Here is an 18371-nt window from a genome sequence, read left to right on the forward strand (position 1 = left end):
CATACCTTCAAACTGACAACATGCCTTCTTTTCTCCCTATTTCATGTCCAAAGTATACGATTGTGCACATTTATCAGAGCCTGCATTTAGCAAACAATGGGCGATTTGTACAGGGTCAATTGAGAAGTCCCCAAGGCTGTCACTATCTCCCCCAGAAATGTATGGTCTCCTACGCCCTTGCTGTGAAGTGAAGGGCATTAATGTATTTGGCGCTGGACAGCCGTTTTTAATTACTACCAGGTGAGAGCACCTGCAGGACCCGCCCTACTTAAAGCACTTGATATCCACTCACCCAGGCCCTCCGAGGGAGTTTTTCTCGAGGTCTCAGAAAATTCTGGTTCAGCCAAGCGTCTGAGACTCCCATCCGCCCAATATGTTAATCACTAGTTCACAGCAGACACATTGGCACGGAGTCCTGTGCAAGCTGCCCGTCCGCCCACTGCTAGGGTTTGCCCGTGGGCTATGCCTCCGCCCTACGTCACAACCCCTCACGGCCTGCGCAGCACTGCCCCCTCGTGGTGTCACCGAGAGTGCACCCAGCTCACACCCACCGCCCAGATACGAACATACACATTACTGAGCAAGGCGCCGGGCTCGCCGACTCGCCAAACTCGGTAGGGACTAGGGAGGGACACTCGGACCGACAGAAATTACATTGCTCCCACTTTTCTGTAAAGTTGCCGATGCTACTGGAGCAGGCTCGCTGGACTTTCAACAAGTCACCAGGTGCTCACGTTTCATGCTTCAGAAAACACAGTATTAATTCAATACTATTGAACATTTAACAGTGTTCCACCTCAGCGAATCCCGCACACGCTCTTAATACACACTCTGCTGGCACTTATCTTAGCATCACCACTGCTCAATGGCAGAACAAATCAGACCGGACTATAGCAGCCCGGGACGTGCACGGTGCTCACACGTGCACGCGCACATGTAGCAGCAGGTGTGCCAACCAAGCTGCCTCGCGGCCTCGGAATACTTGGTGACTGGCTGCAGCAGTGTCTGCGGAGGGGGCTCCGGGGTGAAAGGCGGGCCCCGGAGAGCGGGGGTGGGGCCACGCCGCCTCCTCGGTACTAAGAGGCACGTATTGCACGGGGAGCTGAGAGCTTGCTCTGTCCGTCGCCCGCACACCCGCTGCCCACCAACATGGCCTCAGACAGAGTGGTCCTGGTTCTGGGAGGGGCTGGCACCGTGGGCTCTGGGATTGTCAAATCGCTGCTGGACAAAGGTAAGGATGACACTTCTTTCCCGGGTAACTGCTGCTTGCAGCACAGCTCAGTAGGTCGTGCGCCTACTCCTAAAACTAGTGCGCCTCGTAGTAGAAATCCCTGTCGACCACCTGCGACGTCTTGCACTTTGCGAAGTAAACCTCGCTTGTTGCGCCAAATGTTTGTTTGCTGAAGGGGCTGAGGTACGGTGAGATACAGTGATGTGTCCAGCAGCACACGATGTGTTCAAACGGGGAAGCCGAGATTCGGCTGCTGTTTCTAGTGTCTCCCGGGCTCTAGCGCTTTCCACTGGTTCCAGCTGTGACGTGAGTTTTGGATTTAACATGTTAAGTGAACAATAGATGAGCAGCGGATAAACAATAAAACTGCAGCATTGGTTACGGAAAGACCACCTGACAGTTGTAGAAGCAACGGGAGGGGAGGGGGCAGCTGCTGACACCAGAAGCCAGCTGCACGCTGTAGCTCCAAAATAATCCAGAGGCACTTTCACCTGGACAACGGGATGGTCGCGGCTGAAATCTTGAGTTAGCAATTCATTCTCACACGGTCGATGGAAACAGCAGCATGTGTCGATTGCCAACAGCTAAGAATGACATCTATTGTGTTACTGCCTAGCAAGTTTGCAAAACTGGGTTTACAAGGTCATAATGCCCTGCACGGGAGTTATATTATACATCAACGCACGTCTTAGTGGTAGGTAGGGCAGCTAACTGGGTTCTGTACCTACTGCAAACAACGCTGTGTAATGTCTAGTAACACGTTATAATTTTTGCATAGCGATTTGGACTTTCATCCTTCTGAGATCGATAAAAGGAGTAGCAGAGAGAAGGCTAATGCTGGAAAAGTAATAGGGCTACATATTTTGAAGTGTGCAGTGACGAAATGGCCGATGCTGTTGCAAGAAGGTGTCCTAGGAGGGTCTGTGGGTTGTTGGTGCGTGGTGCCCTGGGCATGCAGCTCACATACACAGTGCTAGGGGTCTGCATCTCTGGTACTAGGGGGTTGCGCATGCGGTCTGAAGAGTTTGCAAGTGTGGCACTGCCATTTTAGACAGGCAGTGTGAAGAGTTAGCGCCTGGAGTTTGCAAGTAACAGTTTAAACATCTGCAGGTTTCCAGGAGGAGTGCCGGAGTTTTCACAGGTGACTATATACATTTGTACCAACACATCACTGTTAAGCTGCCACCACAGGTAATGCTTTAATCGTGTTAATCCATTATTGTAGCGCCTTGCGTCGTGTTCAAACGACATAAATATATCATTGTGCTGTGCTACAAACTATCTTAATGATTTCTTGGAAATTCATTACATTTGTGTGTAAACGTTATGCATAGCATGACCAGCCAACACGTGTTTCGCCCCCTATGGTCAGACCACTGGAATTATGTAGAAGGGAGGGGTTAATTATGCAACAGGTTGAGTAAATTATGAGGCAAGAAACTACAAATTATGCTGCGTAATTTTATGATGGTATTACGTGATTATTTTGACATTTTTACATTTGTTAACACTGTCAGAGAATTGGTTCTACTTCTTTAGTTTCATTTTAACACTCAACTATAGCAAACAGCAACAGAAAGGCGACCAGTCAAGCTTTGCAAAGGGCCTTCAGCTGCACGACAACACGTGTCACTGTGCTTTTAATAACTGTTGAACCGTATGAACTATAAACCAAAAAATTTGTTAAAACCCCCAGATTATGCAGGAAATGGTGGATTACTTGGCAAATGCGGCAGATCTATAATTATGTGGAAAACGCTGCAGCCGCATAATTGCATCATTCAAGTGGCTCTGTCTATGGTTAATGCCTGAGCCTTTCTCAGGGCTCAAAAAAGCGTATGTAAATGGCATTGAAAAGCAGTTTCACTGTATTCCAAACGGATATATGCTGCAAGCTATCAGAAAATTCTACCCAACTCTTGTGGCAGGCGGTGATTATCATGTATAAACCAAACAAGGGCACACGGACTAGGGTAATTCAATATAATAAAAAAACGGTTGTCCCATGAGACACATTTCAGAGAAATCTACAGTCTAACTTCAAGTAATCCAGTTGTATTCTACAATGATTAGAGTTATGTTGGTATACAATAATCCAAACATTATTCAAGTCCCCACACTTCACTCCTAGGCAGAAATTATATTGCTCTTCATATAAAATAGGTGCATCCAAGCTGCAGATTGTGCAATGGAAAAGTGCAGATGACCCAGTCAGTGCTTAATTTGTAAATGAATGAGTGCCCATGCCTAGAGCTCTGCCCAGAAGCCCGCAGCTGGTGCAATTACGTGTCAGGGATCTGAAAACCTAAACTGTGTAGTCTTCAGGTCATCTGAGGCCTCTTCAATCCACTCCCAGAACCTCGCAGCCCCTTTTTACCTCAGCGATGGTTTTCCCTTCTTTGTCTTCCTCGTTCTTTCCACTTTTTTCTCCCTGGAGCAAGAGGGGGAAAACCACTCAGTGTGTGTTTTTCCTCTTTTGCTCCGAGTGAAAGTCTGATCCGGGAAACTAAGTGTCAGTCCCCATAAATAAGTGCTGGTGCCCCCACGAGCTAAAACTAACCTCAGGACGGAGTGCCAGGGCAGGGGAATGTGTATACAAGAGTGATACAAAATACACTGTTCATATCCCTGGGTATCGAGAGTTTGGAACACAGTTCATGTTGGAGGATTATATTAATTCATATAGTCCCTCCATGTAATTCTGAAACTCTGTAACTCCTGAAATGAGTCCCCTGGGACAAGTGATTTTTTTGGGTCACAAGCACTTTGACCTGTTGTAATCTATCGGTGGGCTTCTAACCACAGCCATCGCACGCCCCTCATTATCACTTGTTTGTGGGCTTGCCTTTCAAAGATCCTTTGTTATCATTAGTAAATGCTTTACGTTTGTCCCTCCTTGGGGCGGCTTTTTTACCACCTTGGACACAAACAGTGTTACATGGATAATTGCACGTTGGCCAATACGTTTGACTACGAGCAAACTTCTTTTTCCTTTTGTGTCTCTCCTTCGCGCTCATGCTCATGGGGGCAGTGTCACTCTGAATCGGCTCGCTTATGTCCACTCTTTTACTTTTCATTTTCAATTTTTGTGGCAAGAAAGTCCAGTTAGGAACTGACAACGCTAATAGCTCTAACTCGAGCAAACGCGAGACTCATTGCATTGCAAATGCTTGTTATTGTAAGGGGTGTCTCATGTGGTCTGAGCAAGTAGTGTGGGGGGGGGGTCACTCCTCAAACCACTATAGTGACAGAAGTCAGGTGCAGGGACATACAGCGATCTGTTGATCCCTTGAGGAAGCCCCCAACATCAGCCATAGGGGGAGAAACACATGTCAGCTGGGCATATGATGCACTGTGGTGACACACAAATGTAATGGATTTCCGTGAAATAATTAGTTTGTGGCACAACTTGACCTATTGCTGTCATTTGAACCTCACGAAATATGCTGCAATACTGAATCCACACAATTATAGCATTAGCCCTACTTAACCACTCAGTAAAACCATTCTTTCCCCTTAAATAATGAATTACTTGACTAGGGAAAGGGCAACCCGGCCATATCTAGTGCTATACAATGTACTGGCTATAAAGAGGAAGGGTCTGGAATCTCCAAACTCTTATCACTCAAAAATAATTGGCCCTTCTGATTATTTTCCACTGCTTACACCCGCCCTTAATTCAAGAGCATTTACAAACTTTACAAAGGTTAACAAAAAATAAGCAAGAGTCGATCCGAAGAGACCATCGCCCACCATTACTGAAGTAGAAAGGCGCTATGCTGAGTGAGCGCTTAGTCTGGCTGGCAGTGTAGAGCTGGGGCCATTTGAGCAATCATAGTCAGTCACGACAGGCTTTAAACTCTGGGTAAGCATATGTCGTGAGTCAAAGCTCTTTAATTCTACAAACACAAAGCAGTGACAAACCGTTACCTGGGGCAATTCATGTGAACATCTCCTCTCTCCATTTCCTTTCCTACTTGGGCCCCGATTTTTTCAATACCTCATTAACACTTTTTGTTTTAAACATAGTAATCAGATGTCTTTGCTGCATGCCCAGATTTTGTGCACCATTTGAGTGTCCTGTTAAAATGATTGGAACCTGACATTTATTTACACACAGAGGGTTTATTACTTTCTTGCACAAAGCATTGCTTTTTTGCACAATTTGAATTTGTCATAAATGCTTTGACGATGGAGTTTGTGCAGTGTTTACTTTCTTTGCTGTGAAAAATTTGCGCATGTGATGGCGGGGACCTGCAAATCTTATTTGAGGCATTTGCACTCAATAAGCAAGTCAAGATACAAGAGTCAAAGGCGGCCATGAACATCCAGCACATCAGAGAGGGGAACAAACTGCACTTTGATAGATATCACAATTAGATGTGTGAAACATTAAAATACCTGTGGAAAGGAAAGCAAGATGGGAGAACAAAAGACCATATTTCTGAAGCAGAATCACAACAAATTGACTCGTACTAAAGGGTTTTGAGTTTGGAAACCCTCTGATTCAGTAAATCTGAGGATTTGAGAATGCTCAAACCCTTTTTGAAATGTACTAAGCCCATTTAATAATTTGGAAAAGGTTTTCTGAATTGTTAAGATGAATTTAGGAAACCAAAAGGAATCAGTAATTGGAAGGGGCATGTTAAGAACCTCACGACATGGCCCTTCAGATGAGGCCTTCCCCTTCCCCTCCAGCGCCTTGAGACTCTCACGGGTGAGTAGCCGAGCGTTACAAATATTGATTGATTGAAAAGCATCCCTTCCAAATACTGATTCCGTATGGAATATATTAATGTTTCGCAATCGAAGTGCGGTCGCAAAACATAAATATTTTACCTCAAGTTCAAAGGAGGTGGTAACCCATTTGTATAGTAGACTGACTATCCAAGAGAATAGCTTTATAAGGTCCCTATGTAGCCCACCATAAGGTACGCCTTTCATTCCTCTATTTTTTGGTACAGTACTCAAAGGGATAGGAGATATAGCTGATTTGAAACCCCTCCTTTTTGGGGGTCAGACTGTGGTCATCCCCTGAGCTATTACAATACAGGCTAGGCATAATAGACATTTTGAACATGGGAAAGTCATATTCCATACCCTGGTTATTACATATAAAATCTCACTTCCATGTTTTAGGAAGGCAAAGTACTGGAGCGACCTCCGCATCAATAAGCAAAGGCATTAAGGATTCCTTAAAACTGGCATTTTGTGACCATATGATTGACTTGTGCCACCATAATCCAAATTTAACACCCTTACAAACAAATTCTAGTGCCATAAACTCATGCCTGCTCTAGAACCCTATATGGATGCCATTACACCTTGTCAGGCTAGAACCTTGTTTATCGAGTTTAGGTTGGGTACGCTGATGGTAGGTAGGTATAACAGCAACTGGAATCATAACCCAGTTGAATCTGCACTTTGCATGTTTTGCGACGATATGATTGAGGATGTTGATCATCTATTTTTTTTTGCGCATTGTATAAAAGAGCAAGAAGGGCATAGATTAGGACGCTTTGCATAAATTTTGGAGTAAGGCTCTATCAAGTTGCTACTAGAATTCTTTTGATGGATACTAGCCCTATTATAGTTTTTGCATTAAGCCGCTACTTATACACTGTCTGGATCCAAAAGAAGCTGTTTGGACTATCACTATGAATTTGGGATTGATTAATTTGATCTCAGCGTGAAGTAGCACATTAGGCTTGGGGGATCCCTTTTTGGGTTTTATTAATTATAGAGGGTTTGACATATTACAATGTGTAATTTACTTTAGGTGGGGTTTTAGCAATGGTCCTGTGTTAATGTTTATTATATTTATTTTGCATTATCAGTGTGTCAAGATGTATCTTGTTTTTTAAGGGCCTACTCCCCTAAAGAAACTTATTTACTGCTACAACTAGATCACTCTGTCGTCTACATTGTACTGTAGATTGATTTATAAACCACTCACTACCCCTGATGAGGCCTTGAGACACTTTGTGGATGGATAGGACACAACTCCATGGCACCCAGGGTTAGTTTATAGTGTAGTTCTAAGTGTTTCAGTTAGTCATATATTACCCAACATTTTTGGAGTTGACATAATGATTAGCTGCATGTAGTTTCCTGTCTAGAAGAAAGTTGTTAATTGTTCTTATTGATGCAGATGGTTTATTTATGTATCAGTTTGCAGTCCTAAGTCCTGTGACTCTGTGGTAAACAGTAACAGGGAGCAGGCAGTATAGAATACATACTATTCAATTGTTTGCTGCAGTAGATTTTGTTCATGGATGGCAATAGTGTTGTTGGAGAATGCAGCTATAGGTACAGGTTGGGTCAGTGAGCGGGTGGGGAGAGCTCAGTAGGATTTCATTTAGAAGAACAAGCAGCATGGAGGCGAAGGAGACGCGGGCTGACAGGGATTCAGTTAATAAGGGTATGAACTAAGCCTGTTATGCTAGTCACGCATATTCTGGCGATGGCTCAGATGCTGTGTCACGCCAAGGAGTACAAGTACAAGAAAACACTGACATTGAGGTTTGTTTATCTGTAACTACAGATTTCTGTCCCTCAGTGTAAATTACTTTGTAGCTCCAAGGGTGTATGTATCCCTCTTTCACTTCTCTACAGTTGCTGCTCAATAACATTACTTCAACACAGCATTTACTCTGCCACACAATTTCACTGACATGATTTACTGCCGCATACCCTGTCCTCAGCATCACTTTCACTGCCTAACGCCTTTACTTTGACACGATCTTTACTTCCCCAGACTTTTACTGTCCTGCATCCTTTCATTAACTTGACCTTTTCTGCCCACCTTAGTTTTCACACGTTTACTGTGCCCCATGCTTTCACTGCCATTGCCCTTGCCCCAAGTTGCCTGCTACTCGAATTAAAATATTATATCACCCTGGACAAAGTAATAGTGTGGGGAAGTAAAAGTGTAAAAGAGGGCGATATTGACAAATGGTGAAAAGTAAAGGTGATGGAATTAGAAGAAATGGGTGGAGAAGATCCTGCTACGTTTCTGTTCTTTTTTTTTTTGCAGAACTATTTCAGCTGCATCTACTGAGAAGACTCCTCCGTTAAATTCCAGTTTGTAATCCTCACTGAAGTTCTTTCACCCTCTAGTGGAGCAGTGTTCTCCGAGGTGGTTTACAAAACATATCTACGAGTGGAAGCCATTTCTGAAAAAAACAAATAGGCCTTGCTGTTACACCGATCACACATTTGCCTAATCAAGTGGTTGAAATTACAGACAACACGCTTGCTTATGGGATAAAATAGGCCATAACCATAGCTGCAATAAAAAAGGACTTACCTTTGAAGCAATCTGCATGCACTATTGACGCCTCTTTGACACTTTTCAGCACTAATTAGGTGATCCAGAGTTGCATCCTGGTCACAAATAATTTGTGGCTTAAGAATTTTTCATCCAGGTCGACAAATGTATTTCAGGATCTGGTGCTCTCATTGTTGCTTACTGCTATTCAATTATTACCCAGTTTGGAACACTTTGTTATGTGCACAAACAATGGTATAATGGGGGGAAGGTGGGAGACTGCATAACCATATTGTTTAAAAAAGAGATCCAAGGTGGACTCCTGTCCCGTTTATTGGGTGAACACTGACGTGTCTATTGGAGGCTTCCAGGAGTTGGGTCATCCTTTCTCACAAGGAGTCACCAATGGGTGGCGGGCAGAGAGGGGTGTGTCTCAGCTCCACCACACCTCATGAGGTACAGCTGTGGGCGTGGCACTATGGTGCCCCATTTAGGGTACATGGGCATTTTCCTCGACTGGATGTCATTGGTAAGTGGTATTCTTTTTAATTTGGACTACGTTACATATAAGATAGCTCTTTTGTAACCACCTCCCCACGCTATTTGCTAAACTCCAACCGGATCATGATACTCAAGTCACCACCGTTTAAGTCCATTTATACGGATTAGTATACAAAAGGCCAAAACTTTAAATCATGACTTCTCATGTGCAAGAGATGAAGAAGAAGATGAACATCTGAGAATAAACTGTATGGGAGAGACAAATTAGTCCATGGAAAGATGACAGAATCCACAGGTGTAGTGTAAATAGAGAATAGAAAAGAACTTAAGACAGACCTCCGAGGGTCAACACATGGGAGGGAAATAGTTAAAGGTGGCTGTCCAGAACAGGAGACAGAATAGGCACAATCCCAGCAGGCATAAATGAAAGAAGAAAGCACGAGTCCAGAGAAGCCAAGAATAGGGAAAGAATGGTGTGATCACCAATATCACAGACAAGTGATCAGTCGAGAAAAATATGAGAAACTGAATCTGTTGATTGGCAGAAACATAATGGTAGTCAGATTTGAAAAAAAAAGGAGAGAACTAGGGCCTCATTTAGAGTGCCAGAGGGAATAATCTCCCTTTGAGGAGGAAATGCAGCTGGTAGATTCTACTCCATAATTAGAATTTACTCCATAAATTGTATGATTTCCAGTTGGTTTTAAGCTCTGAATAATGGATTGTGCTACTGAACATCATACCAACAACATCCAAATGCGAGAATATTAAGGACAGAATATTGAGGGGCAAAATATCAAAATGTAAGTGGATGTAGGAAAATACGATTTACTATTCCTAATTACACATCTACATAACTTGAAGATATATGCACTGCACAGGTACATAGATGTGGAGTTAGGGATAGAAAATCTAGACTTGCTTACCTATTATATTTTCAATATTCTGTTCTTGATATTGTATCCCATTGCTATCTTGGTTTTGGTATTCAGGGGACACATTTGAAGAAGGCCATTAAAATCCAGAGACTAGGAAAGCTGCTCAGAGGCCACACTTTCAAGAAGTTAGGCGAGAAGTGGAGGAAGAAGAAAAAAAGGATGCAATTTAACAAGAAAAGAAGAATGAAAGAAAGGGCTTTTTTAAAATTGCTACAACACTGACGTACTTGAATAATTATATATGTTGATTGAGATGAATTGTTGGCGTGTGAAGCACATAAAGATATATAGGCGTAAATAGGAGAAGGCTCAGGAGAGCCATAGAGACAAAAGTTACCAATTTAAAAGTAGCAAAGGAATCAAAATCAAAGGACAAAAGAGGAAAGAAAAGCAGGATCAGGTGCACGGGGAGGTAAGCTGATTAAGGGTAAGTAAGCTGCAAGGGTGAGGAGAGCGGAGGGTAATGTGAATGTGTTAATAGCATTGCGTAGCATTAAGTAACTTAGAATGATAAGCAAATTAAGAGGGATAAAGTTATAGGTCTGTAGGTGACTCCGGTTTCTTCCCTTTCCACCCAGACCTAGGGAGCGAGCACCAGGATCATTTCAGTACAAGTACTAAATCAGGACTGTTGGGATTCACAGAAAGGAGTGAACGCAGTGCGCATGTGAAAAGAATACAAAGCTAGAGAGCGTGCAGCGGTTCTGATTGGGTTATCTGATCGGGCTGTGAGGTACAAAAGCAATACACAAAGGGCAGCGTGAGGGAGAAATCAAAATCCGGAATATAATAGGGTAATAAAGCCAGTATCAAGTGAGATTACATTTATAGGCGCTAGAGAGAATTAGATGTAAGATAAAAATTTGATTAAAAAATAAAACATAGAGGATGGGGTTAGCAGCATAAAGAAAAGACAGAAAATCTAGGATCTGGAGTGAGCGGAAGATTAAATCAAAGCAGGAGTCTACAGTGTGAAAGGGGAGTAGACGGTTGAAGTAGCTGGTTGAAGTCAATGAGGCTGAGAAAAGGTGAGGTACTAGCGGTTGACTGAAGAAGATTATTAAAATCGACTAATTCAATATCAGGAAGCAAATGTATAGAGAAATGTTTAGCAAGAAGGTGGGAAAGGAATGGGTAGGCACACTGCAATATTTTTTTGAGATATGTTTTATTGATTTTTCAAATGCTACATACAAATGACCCACAAATGCACCCACTCACCCCCGTCCCCCAAATGTGAGGACACTTGGTCGGCAATCACCCCCCTCTGAATCATTGTTGCCCGTTATTCCCCTGACACTGGACAAATGTCCCACCTCCTCCGAGTCTCAGTTTTGTTGCTGGATTCCTGTTTCTCACTGCCTGCCAAGGAATCTTCTCCATACTACTTCCTAAAACCCCAGGACACCCACCACTCCCGGGTTCTCAGTCTGTCCTCGATCCGGGCTCTCCATTCTTCCCAAATTATTGTGAACTTGTTCGGACTAGCTAGTACCTTGCAGACCTGTTCTTCCATCTGCATACACCAACCCATATTGACTTTCAATTCCTCTACCCTTGAAACAGTGGTGCTATTCCACTTCAGTATTACATCTCGTGTGGCCACCATTATAGCTATGTTACAAAACAGATAAGTGTATTTGTCCAGAGAATATTCTCCGCAGATGGCCAGCTTTATCGGTTTAGGTGTGAGGGTTTCTAGGACCTCAGTTACTCTACATCTGATCCACGTCCAAAGGGGACCCAGCCTTGAACACTCCGCAGTGTGTGCAGAAGGGTGCCTCGTTATATGCATCCCATGGAGCATCCGTCTGTTGGGCATGTATTAATCGCGAAAAGTCGCGTTCTGGTGAAGTATGCATTGTAGGGTTTTTGACCTGGATTAACCTGAAGTTTGCCATTATTTCCACCTACCTGGGGTAGTGACATACTTCCCCCCATTCATCATCGTCCAACCGGCCTAGACCCCTCCCATCTGTCTCTTAAGCCACAGTATAATATTCTTTATTGTTTCAATTACTTAAAAGCATATTAATTTTTCAATCAAAGTAGCACAGCTTGGCCTCTACTACAGTGACTAAATAAATATTGGCCTCAGAAACGCTACTACAAAAATTATTAGAATATTAAAGCACTGATTTCCACTTAGCATGTTCAGAATCAAATTATGCAGTCTAAATATGTAATTCATTAAAACAATATACCTTGATATTTCATGGAGATGCTGGAGGAGTGTTTTTTCTGGAAGGATAAATGTTTTCCCTGTAGAGAATTTTTTTTAAACTACTTTTTATGCACATTTTAGCCATGCTTCAGCAGACTGTCCGTGGGAGTTAAATAACATCTTTAACTAAAAAAGGCACACACCTATTGCAACCTATACCTATCCATAGTAAAAGTCTAAGAGCCCAAATTAGAGTTTGACGGATTATCCAGAACTAACGTGATATATATCCCAACCATATTATTGTAATACGGCTGATGGGATATCCGTCACACTTGTAACAGGTAACCCATCTTCCTAACTCTAAATCAGGCTGTAAGTCCTGGCCTGGGTCCTAATTGTGTCCATTGGCTGCCAGTGTTTTAAGGTAGTGCCACTATTTTGAATAAAATAGATACTGTTTTTGGAAAAAGCAGGACAATATCTAAATTCTGCATCTCTTCGTTCAATGTTAAACCCTTGAGCATACTCTCTCTAGAAAAATGACTTTGCCTGATTGATGTTGAAATGATAATAAGGCTAAATTGTTGTGTAAACATTGCTTGATAATTGATTGAGGAACATCAGAAATTCGGCCTGTTGAGCTTCGGTAAACTGTAGCAAGCAAATACTTGTGAAAGTAATTGATCTGTATAAGAAAATTTTAGTTTAGCAGTTAAGGCTGTCAACCCCAGAAGCTCCGACCATCTACTCCATAAATAATTAAAGGATATCAAACTTATCATTACACTCAGTGTTTTGTTGTATGATGAATGCTATTCCCTGTACTGAATAATTAAAGGATATCAAACTTATCATTACACTCAGTGTTTTGTTGTATGATGAATGCTATTCCCTGTACTGAGTGTCGTTCGTACCCGCTACCACATTTGTTTCTTGTCAATTGTATGACAGGTCTCATTCCATTAGTCTTCAGTTCTACTTTATTTTCCTCTGTTCTAAGCCTGATAGTTGGTCCCCCTGGATTACATGGATATTACGAGGCGGGAGACCACCAGCTTTTTTTCTGCCAGTCACACCGCCAGAAAAAGCTGGCGGTCTGGCACCCTGGCACTCAAACACACGTCCACATACCCGCACACATGCACTCACATACTCCCACACACAAACTCACCCATGCATTCGCATCATACACCTCCATTCACACTAACATACATAAACAAACACCACACTCACATACGCATTCACCCCCCCTCCCCCTAGCGCGTACATACATTCACACCCCAGCGCATACATACATTTACACCCTCCTCCCCAGCGCATACATACATTCACTCCCCCCTGCACTGCCTACATACAGTCACACACCCCTCCCCCTGCACCGCATACACGCACTCACCCGCTCTCCCCGTTCACTCACACACCCATCCCCTCCCCGTCCACCTACACGAACACTCGCACCCCACCCGTCCACTTACATGCACACAAATACATGCACTCGCCTCTTCCATCCGCTCAATCACACTCACGCACTCAATCGCTCACACACGCACTGGCCCCCACCCCATCCCCAAACACTCTCACACATGCAGACACACACCCACAAACACTCTCACTCACCTCCCACCCCATCCACAAACACTCTCAGACACGCACTCACAAACACCCCTCCACCCGCACTCACGACATTCACACATGCGCACACACACACACACACCCTCCCCCCACATTCACATTCACACACGCACAGCACACGCACAAACCCCCTTCCCTGTCGGACGATCCACTTACCTTGTCCGTCGAGGAAGTCGTCCAGGAGGGGACAGGTCCTGGCACTCCCACCGCCGGCAGCACCTCGCCATCTGGATACGGCCACACCGTATTACGGGTTGTAACATGGTGTGCGGTCTCTTTTTGGCGTGGCGGTACCGTCTCTGCACCGCCGACCGCCATCACGACTGGTCTCGGAATTCCACCCAATTTCAGGTGGAATTCGGAGATCAATCGTATTAGGGCGGTCTTAAAACTGCCAGTATTTCTGCTTCAGCGGTCTTTGGAAAAGACCACTGAAGTCTCGATGAGGGCCATTGTCAAATAAGTCTTGGCTCTAATCCAAATGATCAGTCCAGACTAGACAGCCAGGTCAGTTCCCCTCCAGATGGGTACACAAGTAATCCAGACTTGCTTTGACCTAATTAGGCTGTGTCTGTGAGGTATAGCTTGAATTCTGTGACACAGTGAGCACAGGACCCACATTGAGCCTTGTGACAGATTGAGTACAGGACCCAGGCATACTTAGGATGTCTATTGTAATAAATGCGGTGATGGAATGCTTAAATTAATCCCAACCACTGGTGATCGCTCGGACTGCATGCCTATCTATCGTTTTTCACACACTATGCCACTAGACAGAACCGCCGTATGCAAATCACTCTTGGTCCTTCTCTGATACAAACTGTAAAGACTGAACTGCAAGGTCCAATTCCCTCAAGCTGGGAACAAAAGCAATATTCCTATTGGTAATACAGTAGGTCACAATCTAAACGCCGTACTCACTCATTTCATGTCAAATGTTTGATGGTACCCTCTATAGAAAAATTACTTTTCGAGGCGCATAACGTCAGACAAACCATGGCCTTCTTTCCACTTCGATTTTAGTCAGTCAAATTCCCAAGTATTGGAGGACAGTCAACTGAAAAAAATAAGTCTGTAGAATCTGTGTAAATTGTAACGCTTCCTTCCTAGGCGAAAAATGTCTTTTATCCTTCCCAATAGACTAAATTGCCTTTCATTTAGGAAATCTATCCCACAAAATTAAACCTTTATTATGACACTGATTGCACCAGTTAATATCACTGTGAGTACCAGCAATCTATTTAATCAACGTGTTTTCAATAATTATTGATATTAAAATACATATATTTATTTCATACTTTTGTTGCAGGGGCGGCTCCTCCGCAGTGGCAGAGGGGCTTCGCCCCCCCCGGATGAGCCAGCAAATGAAAAATAAAACGATAGCTTGCTATCTTTTTGTTTTCCATTTTTCATCTGCTGGCTCAGAAAGCAGGTGCAGGGAGGGGCGGGTCTGGGCCATGGGGCGGTGGAAGGGGTGAGGTGGGAGAGTGCAGTAAGTGTGCAAGTATGTTTGGCCGGCCAATTCAGGGCGGCCAAACACACATGTACCCTTAGGTTTTTCCAGCCCAGCTGTATAGACAGCCGGGCTGGAGAAACAGCACAGACCCCAGGCTTGTGCTCAGACCAATCCTGACGCTGCTTGCATGCTATGTTTAGCATGTAAGCAGCGCCAGCATTGCTGGGGAGCCTGTGCTGGTGTCCCAGTGAATTCTGGGACACTAGAAGAGGATTGAGGTGGCAGGAGATGGCGAGAGCGATGGGCTGCGCAAGGTAAGTGGTTTATTTTCTTTTTTTTAAATGTTTCCCCGTCGTTCGTAATAAAGTTTTCCATCTAGCTTGAAATAAAAGACTTCTCTCCTTTCTGTGCTGGGTCAGATGGCAGCTAGTGCTAGAAATGTACATCCAACATTAGACAACAGGTACCACCGAAGACCTGAGATCAAGGATAAGAAATCTTTGAAAAAAATATTTCTGAATTTTCCTGCCTGCCATTATGGAGCATTTCACAGGGACCGATTTCCAGGCTCTTGGAAACTGTTCAGGTCTTGAGTTCCATTCAGATGCTTATTAGGCTTTTAGATAGCCAATCCGGTTTACCTTTCAGCTCTGATCTGATGGCGTAGTCCTACATCAGTTTCTATCCTACTACAAAATGCTACTGACTTGCTTTTCATCTGAGGCATGTAATTATTAATGAGCTTTTTAAGGCCTCTGTTTGAATCTGTCCAGCGTTGCTTATTGATAGTGTTGCAGTATGCCTGCCTCTGTATAGGCTGTGTTTTACCAATTATTTTACTCCTGAGCTAGAACTATTAAGCAGTCCATACTTCTGTCATGAACCAGCACTGTTTAACAACACTTGAATGTTCCACTGTTTAGTAGTGCATTCATGTGCCATGAGCCAACACTGTGTCAAAGTCCTTCCATGTTTTCTGAGCCAGCACTACTTAGCAGAGCTTTCTTGCTCACAGGGCCTGCTGTTTTCAGTGCACCCATATTTCACAAGATTCTACTGCTTTCAGTGGATTTAATTTTCAGTCTTTGCTTTCGTGTGAATTGTTCCTTAGTTAGCGGTTTCCAGCTTTCTGCTCTCCTATATTTTCCCTTCTTTCCTGTTAAGCTATACCTCTCTTGCCCTTTTTTATTGTGCCGTGTATAATGTTCTCCACTCTCTGCTGTAATAGACTTCAGCCTTCAAACTTCCTATGTGATTGCCTCTTGTATATACTTTAGTAAATACTTACTATGTGGGCTCTCCGCTTTTTCATTGGTTTGTTTCAGTCTCCTTAAAAAATCCTTGCTTGCAAGTGGTCAATCCGTCGTCATTGTCCGATCTTTTACGCAGTTGTACACTCCCCTGGAGCATGGCCCCAGTACTTGTACCCTTCCACTTGTGCCACTGTAGCATGTGCTTAGGGACTACTTTTTTCTTAGGCTAAGAGAATTTGACGAGAGCGCTGGATGTTTTCATTGGCTCCTGTCCCTTTCTGTAAACAAGGCAGTAAATCATGTTCTTCTCTTATTACATGTGCTGTGCATTCAAAGACCAGGATCAAATGTTAGAGGCTGTTTTATAAGGGTGCCTGTTTCCGCCCTACCGCTGACACACAAAGACAATCGTGACTAAAACTAAGCTTGCAATGATTTCCTTATGCGCTGCTGATGTGTAGAGAAAATCGCTACTGTTACAATATTTTATGTATATTCCCCCAATTTAAGATGGCCGCTGCACGTCATGCATGATGCGGCAGTCTCTTTTCCTTCGCTGTTGCTTGTTTTACCTCCTAAGCCTATCCTCGGTTTGCATGCTGTTGCCACAAGCGCCAAGGATTTCTGCCAAATAATGCAGATATTTTTTCTCTCTTTCCTGCTCCTGTTGAGTGCCTTGGGCCGGAGGCATATTTTGGATAAAATGGCAGATTTTCTGACAGGCGGGTTTCCCTGAAGCGGCAGGAGGGTTGGGTAGGAGTCAGTCACTCTCATGTTTGTCATCGTCTTCTCCAGCACACACCGCCTTTTAGAGTTCAGACCTTTTGGAAAACATCCCAGTTTCATTTCTGCAACGGAGTCCAAGTTAGTTTTTTCCCTCCGCTTTGTGTGAGAGAAGTGATTTGTCATGCGAGATCTGGAAAAGCGTGCACTTTTTCTGAGGCAGACTATGTGTAACAGAAGGGCAGAGGGTTGGGCCTGTCTTGGGAAAGCTCCAGGGAGACTGCGGCGCACGCTGCAGAGAGGCGAGGGGCGAAGCGTAAGGCAGGTCCGTGCTACCCATGTGTGGCAGTGCGACCAGCTCCTCCATTACTTTGGGCCTCCTTTACCCTCCCCACTGTATCAGTTGTTAATGTCATAAAACTGGTGGTGACAGCGCGTACACAGCCAGTAATTGCATTGGTGCTACCTAGATGGAGTTTCAATTTACTCCGGATCTCCACAGTTCAGTCACTGGCGCATAAAGTACATTCTGCACTCTACGATGGCACCCCTGCTGACTAGGTTTAAGGAGAAGGCCTGTGTTGCCCAATAGGCAGGGACCCTGGAATTATGCAATGGTGCAGCTGCGTTTTTCATATAGTTAACGATATGCCGCATTTGCCACATAATCCATCAATTGTGGTATAATCTGCAGATTAAAAAAAAATTCCAGTGCAAACCGTTCCAAAGTTACTAGAAACGCAGCGACGTGTAGCAGCGTGGTGGAAGGCCCTTTGCAAAGGTGACTGGTCACCTTTCTGTTGCCTCTTGTTGCATTTCGTTATTACACTGATCCATATGCGGTGCAGCCAATACCCAGACAGGGTGAGCAAGTGTAAAAATGACGGAATAATGAAGTAATACTATTACAAAATGTACCTCTTTACACCGCATATTTTGTTTTTATTTACTAAACCACGCCTCATAAATTATCCATCCCCTGCCACATAATTCCAGTGGTCCTGCTAATGGCTAGGTGTGGCCCTCGGGGACATAGCTGATACAGGAGCAGCAGGTGAAACAGCACTAGAGGCAAAAGCGAGTAGTGTTTGCTTCCTAACAAAGCTTCAGATTTCCCAACAATGACGCTGGTAAGAGGCAGCGAAAAGGAAGAGAAATACGGATTGGTAGGGATAGTACTTGAGAGAAAACACATTCTTT

The 18371-nt window shown here is 43.9% G+C and overlaps 1 protein-coding gene across 2 annotated transcripts in view; it reads left to right on the forward strand.

Annotated features, from left to right (window-relative positions):
* The first annotated feature begins 923 nt into the window (after positions 1-923).
* The window catches only part of LOC138268676 (uncharacterized), a 72850-nt gene continuing 55402 nt past the window's right edge, over positions 924-18371 (forward strand). The window contains exon 1 of one of the 2 annotated variants that reach the window (XM_069218556.1): positions 924-1231. In XM_069218556.1, the coding sequence (XP_069074657.1) occupies positions 1150-1231 (82 nt within the window). In that variant the 5' untranslated portion in view covers positions 924-1149. Of the gene's footprint in view, positions 1232-1864; positions 1926-18371 lie in introns of those variants that run through there. The other variant, XM_069218557.1, reaches the window with a different exon arrangement.

The sequence above is a fragment of the Pleurodeles waltl genome, chromosome 12 (assembly GCF_031143425.1).
Source record: "Pleurodeles waltl isolate 20211129_DDA chromosome 12, aPleWal1.hap1.20221129, whole genome shotgun sequence".
NCBI lineage: Eukaryota > Metazoa > Chordata > Amphibia > Caudata > Salamandridae > Pleurodeles > Pleurodeles waltl.